This window comes from Telmatherina bonti (genome assembly GCF_933228915.1).
Source record: "Telmatherina bonti genome assembly, chromosome: 17".
Taxonomy (NCBI): Eukaryota; Metazoa; Chordata; class Actinopteri; order Atheriniformes; family Telmatherinidae; genus Telmatherina; species Telmatherina bonti.
In genome coordinates, this window is record NC_136615.1 from 7,895,286 (window position 1) to 7,915,873 (window position 20,588).

General features: G+C 43.2%; 1 protein-coding gene across 1 annotated transcript in view; it reads left to right on the plus strand.

Moving 5' to 3' along the window:
* Window positions 1–5,345: 5,345 nt before the first annotated feature.
* The window catches only part of LOC306768474 (metal transporter CNNM4), a gene marked incomplete at both ends in the record, with an annotated part of 47,339 nt that continues 32,096 nt past the window's right edge, over window positions 5,346–20,588 (plus strand). The window contains 3 exons of the mRNA XM_079256851.1: window positions 5,346–6,852; window positions 17,526–17,669; window positions 20,223–20,357. Coding sequence (XP_079112977.1) covers window positions 5,346–6,852; window positions 17,526–17,669; window positions 20,223–20,357 — 1,786 coding nt within the window. The remainder of the gene's footprint in view (window positions 6,853–17,525; window positions 17,670–20,222; window positions 20,358–20,588) is intronic.

A 20,588-nucleotide genomic window follows, 5' to 3' on the forward strand; every position in this document is an offset into this window, starting at 1 on the left:
ATTAACGTGTTGGGTACACGTGTTGTATTAATGTGTTGGGTACACGTGTTGTATTAACGTGTTGGGTACACGTGTTGAATTAACGTGTTGGGTACACGTGTTGAATTAACGTGTTGGGTACACATGTTGTATTAATTTGTTGGGTACACGTGTTGTATTAACATGTTTGGTACGTGTGTTGTATTAACGTGTTGGGTACACGTGTTGTATTAACGTGTTGGGTACACGTGTTGTATTAATTAGTTGGGTACACGTGTTGTATTAACGTGTTGGGTACACATGTTGGGTACACGTGTTGTATTAATGTGTTGGGTACACGTGTTGTATTAACGTGTTGGGTACACGTGTTGAATTAACGTGTTGGGTACACATGTTGTATTAATTTGTTGGGTACACGTGTTGTATTAATGTGTTGGGTACACGTGTTGTATTAACATGTTAGGTACGTGTGTTGTATTAACGTGTTGGGTACACGTGTTGTATTAACGTGTTGGGTACACGTGTTGTATTAATGTGTTGGATACACGTGTTGTATTAATTTGTTGGGTACACGTGTTGTATTAACATGTTTGGTACGTGTGTTGTATTAACGTGTTGGGTACACGTGTTGTATTAACGTGTTGGGTACACGTGTTGTATTAATTTGTTGGGTACACGTGTTGTATTAACGTGTTGGGTACACATGTTGGGTACACGTGTTGTATTAACGTGTTGGGTACACGTGTTGAATTAACGTGTTGGGTACACATGTTGTATTAATTTGTTGGGTACACGTGTTGTATTAATGTGTTGGGTACACATGTTGGGCACACGTGTTGTATTAATTTGTTGGGTACACGTGTTGTATTAACATGTAGGGTACACGTGTTGTATTAACGTGTTGGGTACACGTGTTGTATTAATGTGTTGGGTACACGTGTTGTATTAATGTGTTGGGTACACGTGTTGTATTAACGTGTTGGGTACACGTATTGAATTAACGTGTTGGGTACACGTGTTGAATTAACGTGTTGGGTACACATGTTGTATTAATTTGTTGGGTACACGTGTTGTATTAACATGTTTGGTACGTGTGTTGTATTAACGTGTTGGGTACACGTGTTGTATTAACGTGTTGGGTACACGTGTTGTATTAATTTGTTGGGTACACGTGTTGTATTAACGTGTTGGGTACACATGTTGGGTACATGTGTTGTATTAATGTGTTGGGTACACGTGTTGTATTAACGTGTTGGGTACACGTGTTGTATTAACGTGTTGGGTACACGTGTTGTATTAACGTGTTGGGTACACGTGTTGTATTAATTTGTTGGGTACACGTGTTGTATTAATGTGTTGGGTACACGTGTTGTATTAACGTGTTGGGTACACGTGTTGTATTAATGTGTTGGGTACACGTGTTGTATTAACGTGTTGGGTACACGTGTTGAATTAACGTGTTGGGTACACGTGTTGAATTAACGTGTTGGGTACACATGTTGTATTAATTTGTTGGGTACACGTGTTGTATTAACATGTTTGGTACGTGTGTTGTATTAACGTGTTGGGTACACGTGTTGTATTAACGTGTTGGGTACACGTGTTGTATTAATTTGTTGGGTACACGTGTTGTATTAACGTGTTGGGTACACATGTTGGGTACACGTGTTGTATTAATGTGTTGGGTACACGTGTTGTATTAACGTGTTGGGTACACGTGTTGAATTAACGTGTTGGGTACACATGTTGTATTAATTTGTTGGGTACACGTGTTGTATTAATGTGTTGGGTACACGTGTTGTATTAACATGTTAGGTACGTGTGTTGTATTAACGTGTTGGGTACACGTGTTGTATTAACGTGTTGGGTACACGTGTTGTATTAATGTGTTGGATACACGTGTTGTATTAATTTGTTGGGTACACGTGTTGTATTAACATGTTTGGTACGTGTGTTGTATTAACGTGTTGGGTACACGTGTTGTATTAACGTGTTGGGTACACGTGTTGTATTAATTTGTTGGGTACACGTGTTGTATTAACGTGTTGGGTACACATGTTGGGTACACGTGTTGTATTAACGTGTTGGGTACACGTGTTGAATTAACGTGTTGGGTACACATGTTGTATTAATTTGTTGGGTACACGTGTTGTATTAATGTGTTGGGTACACATGTTGGGCACACGTGTTGTATTAACATGTTAGGTACGTGTGTTGTATTAACGTGTTGGGTACACGTGTTGTATTAATTTGTTGGGTACACGTGTTGTATTAACGTGTTGGGTACACGTGTTGACGTGTTGAGTACACGTGTTGCAATAACGTGTTGGGTACACATGTTGTATTAATGTGTTGGGTACACGTGTTGTATTAATTTGTTGGGTACACGTGTTGTATTAACGTGTTGGGTACACGTGTTGATGTGTTGAGTACACGTGTTGCAATAACGTGTTGGGTACACATGTTGTATTAATGTGTTGGGTACACGTGTTGTATTAATTTGTTGGGTACACGTGTTTTATTAACGTGTTGGGTACACGTGTTGACGTGTTGCAATAACGTGTTGGGTACACGCGTTGTATTAATTTGTTGGGTACACGTGTTGAATTAACGTGTTGGGTACACGTGTATTAATTTGTTGGGTACACGTGTTGTATTAATGTGTTGGGTACACATGTTGGGTACACGTGTTGTATTAACATGTTAGGTACGTGTGTTGTATTAACGTGTTGGGTACACGTGTTGTATTAATTTGTTGGGTACACATGTTGTAATAACGTGTTGGGTACACGTGTTGTATTAACATGTTAGGTATGTGTGTTGTTTCAACGTGTTGGGTACACATGTTGAATTAACGTGTTGGGTACATGTGGGGCGGGGTTTAGGATTTCTGTGTAATAAATCTTATAGTTGGGGGGTCTAACCATTTGTTAGTGATGCTGCCAGGCTAAGAATGCTGACAGACGTCCCATGATGCTCTGAGCTCTTCATCTCCCTGCTGCTCATCTTCCATGTAGATACATATGACCATTAACTTATTTCTCCTCTTTCTGCAGGTCTTCCTGGATAAAAGTTGCAGTTGTCGGCATGTTGGTCTCTTTCCTGTCCTCTCCATCCCATCCGGTCTAGGCAGGCCGTCCTTCCAGAGCCCGGTTCTGCCCCTTGTGGCTCAGTAGCAGGCTTGGAAAGAATCAGATGAGCAGATCAGTCAGGCGAGCTGGAAACAACTAAAACATGCAGGGCAGGAGAAACACTCTGTTACTCCTGTCGGTTCTGATCTCTGTTTGTACTCTTTAGCTTTTATAACTGGTCTTTCCTCGTGGAGGCTAGCAGCCCTATATGGACCCTAGCCTGCCTGATCTAGATGTTGCCTATGGGTATGGCCTCTGTGATCGTGGTGGGGTTGCTTCCAGTGTGGAACGATCCCCAAGATTTTATTTTCTCTCCTCAGCATCATGTCAGATGTTTGTTTATTCCATCCATTTTCTTAAGCGCTTGTTCCAGTTAACAGCCGCTGGGAATCTGGAGCCCAACTCGGCAATCACTGGGCGAGAGGCAGGTACACCTGGACAGGTCCCCAACTAGATGTGTTATAATTCTACATTTCAATTCAATTCAATTCTATTTTATTTATATAGCATCAAATCATGGCAACGCCATCTCAAGACGCTTTACAGACAGAAAAAAAAAAACATAACGAAAGCCAATTCATGATAGCCTATATAAGGAAACCAACAGATTGAGTTGGATTGAGTCGGCGGGTCCAACTCAATCTCCCATCCTGAGCAAGCACACTGGGAACAGTGGGAAGGAAAAAACTTCCTTTTAATTCAGGTGTGTGAAGGTTTTTGTTCTAAAACCTGCAGGACCAGAGTTTCAGAGTTCATGTTTGTTTTTTAAATGAGTCGATTATGAAGCATCTGTTGGAAATCAGTTTATTCAGTTAAATTTGATCATGTTTGGTTTAATAAATTAATCACGTGAGAGGGACAGATTGTGTTTTTCATTCCAGATGTACTTTTGTGTTAATTGATTGTGAAGTTTGAGTGCTTGTTTGAACTCAACCACTTTTACTTTTCAGTACACAGTAGTTGAAACACTTCCCAACGAATGTATATTCAAGACTTGTATCTAGAAACTGATGCAAACTGCACACTTAGTGATAAAACAGACATGGGTGTAAACATAAGCTGAATTTGGCATACATAGGCTATACAAGGGTTTAAACATCTGGGCTACAGCTGTGTCACTCAAAAACTCACCAGCCAATCGGAATGAGCCCCTGAAAAGAGCCCGCCCATGAAAGTTTTGCTTTAGAAATGAAACCAAACAATCGTGAATCAAAACCAAAGACTGTGAAGGGCAACCAAAAATTTAGAAGAGAGAATGATGAAGAGGAAACTGCTAACAAAACTACTCAATTTATCTAAATAAAAACCTAATAGTTTTCATTATGATTGATAATTTTTTCATTTTGAGATAATTTGTTTTACTTAAATTTTAGAAAGTTTTGGTTTTAATTGTTTTTTGCATGAGATTTAAAAAGTTTTGCTTGGAGATTTTGAAACAAAACTGATTTCACCCAAAGACTGCTGGGATAGGCTCCAGCTTCCCCGCGTCCCCAAATTGGACTAAGCGGTTCGGATAATGAATGAACGAATGAATGAATGAATGTGAAGTTTGGTGGTAAACAAAAGAAAAAAAAGAAAATCCTCTCAGTTTATGAGTAATAACAGTGTCGTCCACCAGGCGGTGCTGTAACATTGGGCCATGATTTATTGGCAGCATTACATAACAGCTTATGAGTGAATATTAGGACCTAATAAAAACACAAAGCGGCTGAAAAACAGTCCGGAAAGTGACACAAACGTTTCCATTGTCTGTGGAGCCTCCGCAGAAGCATCTAGTTTATGGAATATTAATATTCCTGTCAGCTTGCAGACAGACCGGGTCTCTGGTGAGGACCAGCATCCCGGACCGGGCTCGGTGCCAGCGGGATGCAGGCTGATGCAGGATGAGGGAGGATGGAGGGGGGAGAAGGGGGAGAAAAAGATGCCATGTGCCTTTACATAAGAGCAGCTGGCTCCGGGTGAAAACCGCTGGACGCAGCGGCGGAGTCCGTCCAGCTGTGTGCCGCAGTGCCGCGAGCCCAGCGGGGGGTAAGGGGGGACAGTCGTGTTGGGGGGTGTTTATATGCAGAAATGCTGCTTCAACGTGCAGCAATGCGCTGTGTGTGACCCGCAGGGCGGGGAGTGTGTGTGTGTTTATTAGCTCTACCTGTCGCTGTCCGGTAGGCGGTGTTAACGAGGGGGGTGTGTGTGTATGTGATGGAGGGCGGGGGGGCGGAGCCGCTCGGACATGAGTAAATGACGTCAGCTCCCAGGTCGCCGAGCAGAGAAACAAACATGGCGACAGAATGGAGCGGGCAGCAGGGTTACGTTCTCACCGTCATTATCTGCCTGTGGAGCGCCGTGGGCGGCCGGACAGAGACGGTGGCCGCCGCCGCCGCGGCGCGTGCGGGCGGCCGCGGCCAGGTGCTCGGCATGCGGCTGGAGAGGAGCGACAAGCCGGCCAGCACCAATGACGACGGTGTCATCCAGGTGACTGAGGAGAGCACCGTGCAGCTCCGGTTTTACGGGGTGCAGCTCCACTCGGGCGCCTGGACGCAGATCCGCTTCACCGAGCTGGCGGACGGCGGCGGCGGGGAGGAGGAGGAGGAGGAGGAGGGCGAGGAGGAGGCGGTGGCGGCGGCCAGAGGAGGCAGCGGCACGATAGACACGCCGGACAGGACTTGTGTTGACTTCACCAAGGACATCATCGTCGGGAGCTTCATGAACGTGAGCAGCAGGGCCACGTCGGGGGTGCTCAGCGTGCACGTGAAGCCGCTGCGCAAGAGCGAGCTGCAGAAGGAGTACGCGCTGTGCACGCTGAGCCAGGACGGCGTGAGATGGGTGCTGCTGGGGGACAGCGACGGCAGGGTGCTGGTGGTGGAGGAGAAGAAGTCCCTGCTGCCCATGTGGCTGCAGGCCATCCTCATCTCCTGCCTGCTCTTGCTGTCCGGCATGTTCAGCGGCCTGAACCTGGGGCTGATGGCGCTGGACCCCATGGAGCTGCGCATCGTGCAGAGCTGCGGCACCGACAAGGAGAAGAAGTACGCCCGGAAGATCGAGCCCATCCGCAGCAAAGGGAACTACCTGCTGTGCTCTCTGCTGTTGGGGAACGTGCTGGTGAACACCACCCTCACCATCCTGCTGGATGACCTGATCGGCTCCGGACTGGGAGCAGTGGTCGCCTCCACCATCGGCATCGTCATCTTTGGCGAGATCGTCCCGCAGGCGCTGTGCTCCCGCCACGGGCTGGCCGTGGGGGCCAACACCATCCTGCTCACCAAGTTCTTCATGCTGCTGACCTTCCCGCTGTCCTTCCCGGTCAGCAAACTGCTGGACTTCCTGCTGGGCCAGGAGATCGGCACCGTGTACAACCGGGAGAAGCTGGTGGAGATGCTGAAGGTCACGGAGCCCTACAACGACCTGGACAAGGAGGAGCTGAACATGATCCAGGGCGCGCTGGAGCTCAGGACCAAGACCGTGGAGGACGTGATGACCCCCTTGGCGAACTGCTTCATGATCCAGGCGGACGCCGTGCTGGACTTCAACACCATGTCGGAGATCATGGAGAGCGGGTACACGCGCATCCCCGTGTACGACGACGAGAGGTCCAACATCGTGGACATCCTGTACGTGAAGGACCTGGCGTTCGTGGACCCGGACGACTGCACCACCCTGAAGACCATCACCAAGTTCTACAACCACCCGGTGCACTTCGTGTTTCACGACACCAAGCTGGACGCCATGCTGGAGGAGTTCAAAAAAGGTGTGTGTGTCACAGACATCTGTGTGTATTGATCAGAGGAATTGATCAGAGTGTATTGATCAGACGAATATTGATGAATGGAACATGCCATGCTGCATTTAGAAACACATTTTACCAGGACACACACTTCACTGCACTAACACACACACACACGCCTGGTCTGAAAACACCTGTCTGTGCACAGCTTTGTGTTTCTTTCAGTCGATCATAATTCTATCAGATCTTCTAGTTTTTTACAGTATTTGCTCAAAAACGACTTGAATCCTGATAGTTTTCTGTCATTTAACTCATAATTTCTACATTAAATCCAGAAAAAAAACATAACTAAATCAGATGCAGTTAGATAAATGATTAACCAATCAGCTCAACACATTTCTTTTAAAATCAATACAATTAAAATATGACAAATATTTGCAGATTGAAGTATTTTTATTTTCTATCTGCTCCTAAAATCATTTATTTAAATGGCTGTTGATGTTTTTTAATGATCAATTGTTTCCCACTAATAAATAAAAGTTGGACATAAAGTTTTCTTGTATAAATGTAGAAAAAAATCTTTTTTAACTGTTAAATATTACAAAAACCAGGAAATGATCCACTTTATTTAGTTAGACCTGCAGCATCTTCAGCATTTTCTGAAAATAATTTGATAATTCAGATAAAATTCAGATTTCTGTCTGATCAAGTATTTTGTAGACTATTTTTGTAATCAACTAATGTGCAGAATATTTATTTGTTGTGTTGAAGGAGACTGAAGCTTCCGTAAGCGTGACTATGATGTGTTTTAAACAAGAGGTTGGAGGAGGTGATCGATCCATACAGATTGATGCCAGACGGCTTTTATCCGTGTCGTGTTTCTGGGATCAGAATTCAGACTGCAGGCGAGGCTTCGTGTTGCAGTTTTCCACTGCTGGATCGGTAAAAACAGATGATCAAAGTTGGATAAACGATTTATCGTCTCTGCTTTACAAGTAAAAGATGTTACGCCTTTTCATGAAGAGATTATTTTATCCATACGTCTGTCCATCCGTCCGTCTATCTGTCCGTCCATCTATTTGTCCACCCATCCATCTGTCCGTCCATCCATCCTTCCATCCATCCATTTGTCCGTCTGTCCATCCATCCATCTGTTCCCCATCCATCCATCTATCGGTCCATCCATCAATCTATCTGTCCATCCATCCATCCATCTATTTGTCCACCCATCCATCTGTCCGTCCATCCATCTGTCCATCAATCCATTCGTCCATCTATTTGTCCATATGTTCCTCCATCTATCCGTCTGTCGATCTATCTGTCTGTCCATCCATCCATCCATCCATCCATCCATCCATCAGTCCTTCTGTCCATCCATCCATCAGTCCTTCTGTCCATCCATCCAGCCATCCATCCATCCATCTATCCGTCTGTCCATCCATCTGTGTCCATCCATCCATCCATCCATCCATCCATCCATCCATCCATCAGTCCTTCTGTCCATCCATCCATCAGTCCTTCTGTCCATCCATCCATCCATCCATCCATCTATCTGTCCTTCTGTCCATCCATCCAACCGTCCGTCTGTCCATCCATCTGTCCATCCATCCAGCCAACAGATGATCAGAACTAGGCCTGTCACAGTAACATATTTCACCATGCGATTTAATCGTCTAAAAATTATTGCTATCGACGATATTATTGCGCTGATTGTTATTTTGAGACTATTTTCACCTAAAATAAAAAATACCATAGTAATGCAAGTACACCCTTTCAGAGATCAACATACTCTAATTTCTAAAGAACATCTAGTGCGATGTGCAGACTAGACTCATGTAATCCCCAGTCTGGTAAAACTTTTTTTTAAAGTTTATTTTATTTTATTTTTTTTTAAGACTGAATCTAAACGTGACTATGATGTGTTTTAAACGCGAGGTTGGAGGAGGTGATCGATCCATACAGATTGATGCCAGACGGCTTTTATCCGTGTCGTGTTTCTGGGATCAGAATTCAGACTGCAGGCGAGGCTTCGTGTTGCAGTTTTCCACTGCTGGATCGGTAAAAACAGATGATGAAAGTTGGAGAAATGTGGGAATGAAGCTGCAGACGTCGGCATTCTGCATCTTTCTCAGTGGAAACCAGAATTCTGCCTCAAACTTCTTCATATTGGAACAAGATTCATCTGCAGATTCGGAAATCTGCAAACGTTTTATCGTTCCGCCTTTTCATGAAAAGATTATTTTATCCATCCATCAATCAATCAGTCCTTCTGTCTGTCCATCCATCCATCCATCCATCTATCCATCCATCCATCCACCTGTCCTTCCATTCGTCCATTCAGCAGATGATCAGAACTTATCTATTCATCCTCTTACTGATTAATTAACACTTAATGCTGAATATAATCAGTTTACAATGAATCAGACTGAAACGCATCAAACTGTGACTGATTCTTTGTGGTGGAATAATGACTCACTCCAACGTTGTTTTCTGAAAGTTGACATTTACAAGCTGCAGATGAATAAATGTTTTGAAGCGCAGCAGTAAAACAGGAACTTCTGCTTCTGTATCGTTTTCTAGGTTAGCTTGTCAGGCTAGTTGCTGTAACAGTAGCTGCAAGGCTAGCAGCTAGCTTCCTGCTAGCTCTGTTGTTTACTGTTTGCCACTTTGACTACTGACTTCTGGTCAAGATGCATCGATTAAATATTAATCCCCCGTTCCCCAACATCTCCTACCATCTGCAGGACTGGAGTTGCTAACCGCTGCTACAGGTGTAACTGGTGGAGAAGAAATGAAGGTGGCACATTGCACATGTAAAAAGGTTTCAGGCTTTTAGAAAGTAGAAACACCACTGTCAGGATGAATCTCTTTGGCTCGATGCAGACTCTGCAACGGATGACGTCTCCAAAATGCCCGTTTTGGCCCAGTTCAGTGCCATCTAATCACATCGTCCCAGTTAGGGAACCTCTGGTTTTAAAGGGTTGATAGATAATCTGGTCCTTTGTTTCCTGTTGAGCAGAAACTTCATCTGTTAAATCACTTTGCTTCATTTGGACTGATTCTGACTTCACTTCAAATTTATTGCGTGAAAACTTTTATTTCTGTGGACTCTGTTTAGGAACAATTTAATATCCTTTATGCAAAGATTAAAACAGCGTTAAATATCAGAACTCTCTCTATCTCTACGGGGTGTGTTCTATGTTTTCTCTTCTTTTTGGTTCACTTTCTGTCCTACTATCCTCTCCAGTCCGATCCAGCAGTAATTTTGCAAACTCTGTAATTCAAACAATTACACAAAATAAATAGAAAAATAAAATAAGAATCCAGAATATCAAGGGGATCCTTATATCCATGAAGCTCCCCTTGGTAATGTAAATTTGCTCTGTATCCAGACCATCATTTTGCTTGAAAAATAAATACATATATATATATATATATATATATATATATATATATATATATATATATATATATATATATATATATATATATATATATATATATATATATATATATATATATATATATATATGAGCACTGCAGGAGCTGGAAGTGCAGAGAGGCTTGCTTTAGCTGCTAACTGATGGAAACCTGGAGGATTTGCTCTCAGCGTTGTTTCCTCGTTGGCCTCCTCCATGTTGGAGATAATCTGGCAGTTTGATCACCTTCAGTTGGAACTAATCACTGAAATCAGCTGCTGTGATGTTTGATGGGATGAAATAATTCTGCACATTCAGGCGCTCAGGATTAGTGCAGGAAATCTGCGCTGATATCCACATATTTGCTAATATGATTAGGCTGTCGTAGCGGGAGCTTACGGGGCTGGGAGGTACTGCTTCTTCACCATCAGGCTGCAGGAGCTCTGAAGTTGTCCGAATGCTGCAGTTGGTGTGTTTTCAGCTGTCAGTGTAGACGAGCATCACCCAGAGCTCTGCCTTTTTATAGCATCAAAGCCTCAGCACTGCTCACATGCTGCATAATCCGGAGGAAAGTGGCATCCGGAGTGAAACCTGTACTCACCTCTCAGGTTTCATCCTGAAAATGCATCAGATTTCTCTTTTCCACACAGTTTTTATTTAGAGTTGAACCATCTCTGGTGGAACTTGCTGAATGTTTTGCTGACCGTTCACCTCCTGTCCAGAGGAACACGAGGTGATGGAGATGGCGATGACGTCTGAGTCATCATAGCTGTCGGCTGATTGGTTGTGACAGGCTGACATTAGCCTTCAGAACGACTTGTACTGTCAGGCTGATTTTTGCAGCTGTGTCCAAACTCCTGGATGGACTTAGTACCGGAGTGGCTCTCAGTCCCTCAATATAAACATCCTAAATCACTTTGCAGACCTCCTCAGAGCCGCTGGGGGGGGGGCAGAACAACCTCGCAGAACTACAGACGTTTTGACAGAAAACAAGTCTTGCTGCCTGAAATGGACACATGGTTTCTCTGTAAATGCATCAGATCTGATTATAAAAATGATCTCTGTGCTCACAACAGTCATCAGATCTTTTTATGGTTATGTCAACAAGCCGGACCATGATAAGTCCACCACCGTGCTTTGCCGTCACAGAGTTGTTTGCTTTCCAGCATCAATGCAGCTTTTTTCATTTTTCATTTGGAAACTTTGGCTGCATTTAGAATCAAAGGTCCGCTAGACTCGGTCCGATTGGGGATTCAGCTCAGCTGTAGGGGGGTGTATCCGTGCGGACCGAGGTCGTATTCACGTTGCACTTTGGTCAAACCAGTCAAACCATTAGAATAATATATCCCCATTCCCACCAGAGGTGGCGCTGCACTGGTATTTAGCAGAAGAGAGGACCAGACCGGCGTGAAGAAGAAAACTGTTTCCTCCACCTGCCAGTTAAACATGGAGACGAAACTATGGCTGTTTTGGGTTTTTATTGTGTCTTATGCAAGTATACTGCAGAAATCCACTGCAACAATGGACGCAGTATGAACACCAGACGAGGCAGAGGACCCTTAACGCCATCGCTATGGATTTACCCACAATGCAACGCTACGCCACATGCAGGAGGTGGCTTTTTTTGTAGTCTGCTTCCTGTATTTGGTTCTTTTGAAATAAATAGAGACCTGCGTTTGTAAGCAGACCGAGTCCACTTCTTTGGTCCGAATCAGAATTTGTTGGGAGCGTTCACATTTCCCCAAACAAAGCGAGTTTCTGAGCAAATGGATTCAGATTCGGATCAAAAAAGCTGATGTAAATGTGTCCTTAAAACTGCATTTTGAGTTTTCCTTTGAAACTTCTTCGCTGCAGGGTGAGATGTGTGAGCATCCAGCCACAGGATTATAATATTCCTTTCTAGTTAACAAACTCCAGCATTATTTCTAATTTTCTGTTGACTCAGCAAATAATCAAACAATCAAACTTTATTTATGAAGCGCTTTTCGAACGTAAAATATAACTCAAAGCGCTTTACAGTTTAAAATCAGACATAAAGGAAACACAGACAGACACATATAAACAGATACCTACAACCCCCCTTTTTAGATACATCTACATGAGAGAGGTAAGTGCAGACGAACCAAATAAAACGTTTATTTTACAGATCTGTGGACGATGTAAACTGATTATTAATATGAATATTGTTTTGTATTTGGTAGTTTAGCGTTTACAGCCTCGTCTGGTTGCTTTTCCACTGAACTGGATCCTCACTCGTCTTTTTGACCTTTTTGACCTTGTCCACGTTGTTTCAGGGAATGGATAAAAGTCGTCATGTCATCTCAGCCAAACGGCGTTGAGAGCCACTTTCTGCCTCCTGGTTTGTGATGAAGTCACACAGAAACCCTGCAGAGCAGAAGACCACTTCAGCAAAGCTCCTCTGCAGTTAGACCGGCAGTTCAAGCTCACCTCTCGCTGTCTTAGACGTGAACTTTCTGGTTGACCACCGTTTCTTCATTTCACTGCATGCTTGGAAAGCAGCAATTTAGAAACGCTTTACCGCCACCTCCTCGTCTGGGAGCATCAATTATTCATTTCCAGAGTGCTGGGAAGATGTTTAATAGCTTCAGATGTAAAGTTCAGCTGCTGATGCCATAACGCTGACGAACTAATTAAGGTCTAATACCACGCTTAAAGTTAGAACACAGATCTGCTGAGGTGTCAAACTTTTACAAAAAGAAACTTCACACTTTTTTTTTTCTGGTATCTTTTTGTTTTTCTGTGTAAAATGTTCCAAATGACAGAAACAACCAGGTCGAACGTATGAAAACCCAGTCATCTTAAAGGTCCCATATTACACGTTTTCAACTGGTTCATCTGGGCGTCTGACGTCCAACAACACTGTTTTCAATGTTTTATTTAACCCAAATTCAGCCAATCAAATCTCACTTATGCGTCTGTACCATAGACTGTATATAAGATGATGGGCGGAGCCTCCGTGACATCATCCGCAGGTTTCTGAGGAGCTGAATTGAAGCTCGGTGGGCGGTTCCTACCATCACCATCTTGGCAGCGTCATGCGCGTCGTCTCGCCTGGTAAATACAAAAATGGGCAAAGAGGTGGAGCTGAGAGGGGGGCTGTGAGCGTCATGGTGGATGATTGACATCAAGCGAACTCCGAGCTTTCTGTAGCTAAGAGCTAACCGAGCTAACCCGGAGATAACAGGAGATAACCAGCTAACGGAGGTAAGCAGGCCAAAGCTAAGTCACGTTGTTAACCGGCTAAAAACCGCGGTTGTTCTACGTTGTTCTTACTTGAAGTGGGAGATTGGTACCTGTCAATCAAAAGGACACGCCCCTAAATATGCCAAATTTTCAGATGAAATTACTTCTGATCGGAGAAGTTGGGAAAAAATTCCCCCGCCCCCCGAAATTACTTACATTATTACCTTCATACTAACAGGAAAGTAGAGAGTAAAAACATCTGTATTTGGATTATATAGATCAGATATTTTCATGTATTATAATACATACAGATGATGAGTATTTTAAAACATATATAAATGCATTCATACACGTATTTTACATTTCTTATATAAGTAAAGTGAGAATAAAGTAACAATAAGTAAAGGTAAAATAGTTTATTTTAAGCTGGTTTCACTGGAAGACGAGCAAAATTCAGATGAAGGGCAGGAAGTGTTTTGCTCTGTTTCAGAATGCGTTACAATGGACGACGGCGAGTGTCGTCCAGTGTCCGCCGGTGTGAGGCGGGATTTAATGAGCTAGCATAAATCCAATATGACTAAAAACTACATGTAAATTTAGGATGTAAATAAAGCTGACTTTTCTGGAAGATTTTCCCGCTTTGATGTGACTGCCATCAGAAATGTCTTCAACATGCAGCCAACAGGAAAACTATTTTAAATGTGCTTCGCCTTGTTTCTAATTAATACTGATTTGGATTAATTAGCTTATATTAATAATGCTAAGTTAACAGTAACAGCGAGTGACACGGTTATTTTTCTGTCTGGAATAATTTATTTTTCCTCCATATATTCCTGGTAGATTTGTACGTATACGTTAAGTTTTACGTTGGGAAGCGATGGCTCTAAACTCAGACATTGTCTGTTTTTAGCCTGTTACCCTGTTAGACTGTTCATCCACTTCTCTATTTTTTTTCCTCCAAGTTTTTTTTTTCTTTAACAAACTTTATAGTCACAGACATTTATCTTTCCCCCAATTAGAGCTTTTTTAGTAAACATTTGCAGAACAGAAACACAACTATCCTTGTGTTTATGTCTATAATCATAGTTTATGTGCTTTATTCAATCTATATTAAATGTAAGTGAATTTTAGAAAAGGGGTTTAAAATAAGTTTTATATGTTTTCACTTTTTAAAACAGATTTTTTTTAATTCCGTTTGCTTTTGTTTTGTCCTGATATTTGATTTCCCATTTAAACTGATTGAATATCTTTAAAAAAACAAAGCTATCATAATCATTAGCATCGTATGTGGGCGTGATCTGGGATGATGAAGAAGAGCAGGGATCGGTGGCAGTTGGAACTGGGAAGCGGTGATAGCAGTAAAAGTTGTGAGTGTTCGCTGCTGCAAAACAAAACGCCTTTGAGGCTAAAAGCTGTCGAGCTTTTTGGGAATTAATGCTTTTTGGGTGTTGGTGCAGGAAGTACCCGTGGGCCAGGTGAACGGATGGAGTCGGGTCTGGTTTTACAGATGGACTTGGCCTGAATTGGAAGTTCGGGGGCGTTTGTCTGGACGTATTTATACCAAGACCTTCCTGTAGGCTGTAGACCATGGAGAAACAAAGGTCAGGTCAACCAGGAGGCCGGCAGGTCCAAAAACAACCCTCCGGTCGGGGAAATTAGCGCATGATGATTGGTTACACAGCCTCACAGCTGAGGGTCTTCAGTGTGGAAAACAGGAAACCCTCCCCCACCTGAGGGTCTGAGTCCTGCCGCAGGTTTAAAAGCCCACCATTCACACCCCTCACCCACTTCGACTGAGAGTTCAAAGATCAGCAACCTTCTCCTCAACCCTCCCCCAGTAGCACAGGATCTGAGAGGAGGATGTCAGCCCCCCTCCAGCATTGTGTGTTTTCTCATGTTTGGGAGTTTTGAAGTTTCATGTTGAAGCTGCAAAGCTGCCAACTGGAACCAGCTTCTCTCTGCTCATGCCGACCGGAAACACTGGTGTTTTGCCAATGTTTAACCAGGTTCTGGTCAGTTTTCTACAGAAGCGTAGAGCTGTCATCCTCATTAAAAAAAAAGTTTGGGCCTTGTCACTTTATAATGTGAAGTTTTATTGTAAAAACGTACAACCACTTGAACGCTGGAGGGATTATTTCTCTCGGCTGGCCTGGGAACATCTTGGGACTCATTCTTCATTCTGTACAGATCCATACGTTTTAAAACTGTCTTTACAGTACGCATACATATTACAAAAAAAAAAGTGAAGCCTATGCAGAAGTGCATAAAACTGCAGTTCCCCCTTCTTCCACTAGGGGCTGCAAAACAGAGCAAATCCCCATAGACTCCCATGTTAAAAAGACCAACTTCACAGCAGAAATAAACATGTTTACAGCAGGAATAAACATGTTTACAGCAGAAATAAACATGTTTACAGCCTGGTACAAAAATCCATTTTTGGTTTAATAGATCAGGTTTACCTTCATGACAACTGTGGGGGGAGTGAATTTTTTTCTAACTCGCCCGTTTAGAAGTAATTTCATCTCGAAATTTGGCATATTTAGGGGTGTGTCCTTTTGATTGACAGGTACCCGATCTCCTGCTTCAAGAAGGAGAAACGTAGAACTACCGCGTTTTTTAGCCGGTTAACAACATGACTTAGCTTTAGCCCGCTTACCTCCGTTAGCTGGTTATCTCCTGTTATCTCCGGGTTAGCTCGGTTAGCTCTTAGCTACAGAAAGCTCGGAGTTCGCTTGATGTCAATCATCCACCATGACACTCACAGCCCCCCTCTCAGCTCCACCTCTTTTCCCATACTTGTATTTTCCGGGCGAGACGACGCGCATAAGGCTGGCATGATGGTGATGGTAGGAACTGCCCACCGAGCTTCAAGTCAGCTCTTCAGAAACCTATGGGTGACGTCACAGAGGCTCCGCCCATCTTTTTATATACAATCTATGGTCAAAATGTGGAAATGAACTCTGAGCTCAGCACTGCCCACTAGTGGATAAACTCACTTAACAACTGTGACAACGAAGAAAGACGCGTGGAGGTATCAGCTTGGTGACTCATGACGTTTAAAGCAGAGATCCACATTAATGTAACGGAGCAGAAATGGATGTTTAGGGTATAAAACCAGAGCTAAAGGGACACCAGTACGATGTTGGCCGAGTTTAATTACAGCATCATGATCATTTAACACATTGAGCTGCTTTTATTTATGACGTGTTAAAAATACCGTTAGTTACAATTAGTTCTGAGGGACTCTGCCTCCCTAAGGTCTTCTTTATACCTCATCCTGTTATTGATCATATCAGCTGCATCATGTCCCTCCTGCTGTTTTGTTGCAGTTTCCAGCCTTCTGTTGCCTCTTCTCACTGTTTCCTGTTTTACGTCGTTTTTGCCATTTGCACATCATTACATTCTGTTTTGTTTACGTGTTAAACAGCGACCCGCTGTTTTAAAAACAGATTAGCAGGAAAGAGGCATTAAGGAAGAGGTTCCTGAAGCGATGACTCAGCTTTTGGGAATGGAAACATCTCCGCATCGCTGAGGAGGCCGAGCCAAACGACGCTGCCGGTGTTTGATGTCCATGAAGTCTGACAGGTTTCCATCCTGGTGACCTGATTAGTCTCCGTCACTCACCTCGCTGGGAACGTCTCTACTCTGAACATGTCTAGTTTTACAAGCACAAAGTTTGGAGAGCAGAGCCAGGAGTGGATTTATGTTTTCAGCTCCCTCGGTTTCTCTGCTCTTTATCTCACTCTGGCAGCTCTTCCAGCTCTTTTCTCTCCAAAGCGCTAAGTCTCATCTGGGCTATATTAAGGTATGAGCCTGTACTCCCAGGATAAATCCGTTGACAGATCGGACCGCAACGTGGCTGTTTGAAAATAGAAAAGTGAGAAATTATGTTTAATCTTTCAGTATTGGAATCTGTTTGAAGGCCAAACTCACAAACTTCTTCCCCTCCCTGGCGTCGGATGCTGCCCTACTTTCCTGGCAGCTGATATCTGGAAACCGGAGCGCTTAAATCCTAAAAGTTTCATCACCAGCATGGGCTTGTGGTAACGTTCAGGTGATCTCTGTTCTCTCCAGGTAAATCCCACCTGGCCATCGTTCAGAAGGTGAACAACGAGGGAGAGGGAGACCCCTTCTACGAGGTCCTGGGGCTGGTCACCTTGGAGGATGTCATCGAGGAGATCATCAAGTCGGAGATCCTGGATGAGTCCGACCTCTACAGTGAGTTGCCGCCTTCCAGCAGATAGAAATGTCCTGTCATGTTCGAGTCACTGGTAAACTCACTGATGTCCTGGTAGAATAAATCAGGGTGTCAAACAAGGTAAGAACAACTCGTAACATTTCATGTATTGAATAAAAACCGAACCAAAGCTCAGGAGCAGCTTGCAGAAGCTTCTGCAGCCATTTCTGGATGATGTGATGTTTCTCATCACTGTGGAGGAGCTTTGCTCCACTCTTCTTCCCATCGTTGCTCCAGCAGCTCTCTGGAGGTCCCACCACAGCATCTCAAGCAGCAGTTTGAAGAGTTGAATGGTGTTGATGAGCTGTAATTCTCAGAAAATCTCATTTTGAGAGATGCAACTTTGCCATTGTGTGTTTCTGAGCAGCTTTTTTGGTAGCTGCTTTTCTCATCAGATGATGAGAGAAGGCATCCAGAAGCCATCTTTATGAAATGAACTGGTCACGTGACCCTCTCTGTCACATCCAGTGACGTGTAAGGACTGGGATATACAGTTGTGCTCATATGTATTCATCCCCTTTCATTAAAGAAAAGCTGAATTTACAACAGTCACTCAAATAACTGGAGACTTAAAAAAGGAAAAAGAACTGGAAAGTAGAAAAGATGGAAATGGCTGAGACTGAATGCTGGAAATGTAGATATTAATGAACAGCGGGAGAGTTTTGCAGATTTTCTGTATGCAAGAAATTGAAAAGTATGTGTCAATGTAAACACATAAAGACTATGTCACATTTGCTGAACACCCATCATCCAAACCAGACCGTTGGACCCTCTCAATTTTGTTTTAGATAATTTATGGTAGACTCTGCCTGCTGAAAGACCTGCCTTTTTCCTTTTTTTTCTTTTTCTTATTAATATTTTTAATTATTATTATTGTTTGTTTAAAATATGAAAATTCAATAAAATGTGAATTGCAAAAAAAAAAAAAGAACAATAATGAAAGATTTGCAAAAATATAATTTAGTAAAACAAGACACTGTTTTTTCATTTAATTGAGTTGAAGAAAGAAAAAAACAAACAAATGTGTCCTGGACAAATGAGAGACTTTTCTGTTGAACAGTGGGACAAAATACCTGTCAACAGGTGCAGAAGTCTGACTGAGACGAACAGAAAACACCTGATTGGAGCGGAAACAAAAAAGGATTGTTCAACTAAATATTAGTTTATGACTGATGGAATATTTAATAAATTATTTTATTTGTTTTCTTTTTAAAGAAAAATATTTCTATTGAACCAGAATTAGAAAATAATGTAATGATTTTCATAAATTTTTTATTTATTATTACTTTAATCAATTTTAGGTTATTTTACAGGCAGCTGTTTTTTTCCTTCTTTAATAAATAAATATGAGCAGAACTGTACTTGCTGTTAGGAACATGTGCATGTACGCATGCATGAGTTCCTGGCATTCATTTGGCTCGCAGGCTGCTCGCGTTGACGCGAGGTAACGAGTCGCGTGTCCAAGTTGCGATACTTGCTGGCAAACGAGAGCATGAACGGATCAGAGGTGAACACCATGGCGCGCCTCTCGGACCTTGTTATATTCCCGCCTTACCAGCTAGCAACAGACTGGTTGTTTATGGAAATACCATGTGACTGGTAGATTGGCCAGTGTTGTGTACTGCCCCCTAGTGGTGACTCCAGGATGGAACATTTTGTTGCATCATGCTTCCGCTGTTTGCAGCAAGTCAAACAGGCGTAGTAAAACATCGCTGTGTGGTACACTGCAGGTACATCCCAGCCCTGGATCTGGAAAAAGTGTTTCCATCGTTCTTTAGGGAGAAACTTCTAGTCTGAAAAACCTGAAAATGAGAGCAAAATAACATTTCAGAGGTATTTAGGAAGTTTTTTTTAGTTAAGTTACCAGTTTGTCATTGTGATATTTTAGTTGCGCGGCGTTCTAAGAGTGATGAAAGTGTCAGGTTGAGGTCTGGACTTTGACTGGATCGGGTCAACGGTTTGATTCTCTTCTGGATCAGTGCATCAGACAGCTTAGCCTACAGACAGATGGACTTGCGATACTTTGGTTATCATGAGTTCATGGTTGCCCCAGAACAAGCCCAGATCATCATCCCTCCACCGCCGTGCTTGACAGTTGGCGTGAGACTCTGCTGATGTGCTGCTGTGCACTCTGACCAGACATCCTTACTTTGCTCTGGTCTGTGTTGTTCCAGAAGTCTTGTGCTTCGTTCAGATGCATCTTTACCGGCGTAAGCCGTTGTTTTCTCCTGCAACCCCTCCATCGCCTCTGGTCTCAGGCTAAACTTGCTGGGATGTCCGGTTCTGGGAATGTTTTCCTTTTTCCTGCAGAGCGATGGACTCCAGATAGTTTACCCTTCAACAGCTGCTTCTCTGAGATCACTGCAGATCTTTCCTCCGTGGCATTGTGTTAACGTTCATCTTATAGATGGTGTTTTGCAGTCGCCGGCTTTTCCGCAGGCTGAAGCTGTTGTCATGGCAACCAGTTAAGCATCTCTGTGGTAAATGTTTTTTTCTGTGCTCTTCACCTCCTCCTCCTCATCCTCTGTCTGCAGCCGACAACAGGAACAAGAAGAAGGTGGATCCCAACAAAAACAAGCGAGACTTCTCGGCCTTCAAGCACGACAGCGACAGTAAAGTGAAGATCTCTCCGCAGCTGATGCTGGCGGCTCATCGCTTCCTGGCCACAGGTGAGCCGTGCGGGGGCGGAGCTTCGTGCCACACCTGCACAGGAAGCTTCACGTCTGCTTTAATCAGCCGGTCAGGAAAAAACCCGAAGCACGAAAACAAGAACGTTTGTTTCAGTTCATCATAAAAAGGAAAAATAAACAGATTATTTTTCTGTTTTTCAGCAAATCAGTGAATCATTTTAACTTTGCCAGTAAATCCTCCGATAAGCCAAATAAAACCTGAACAGATGC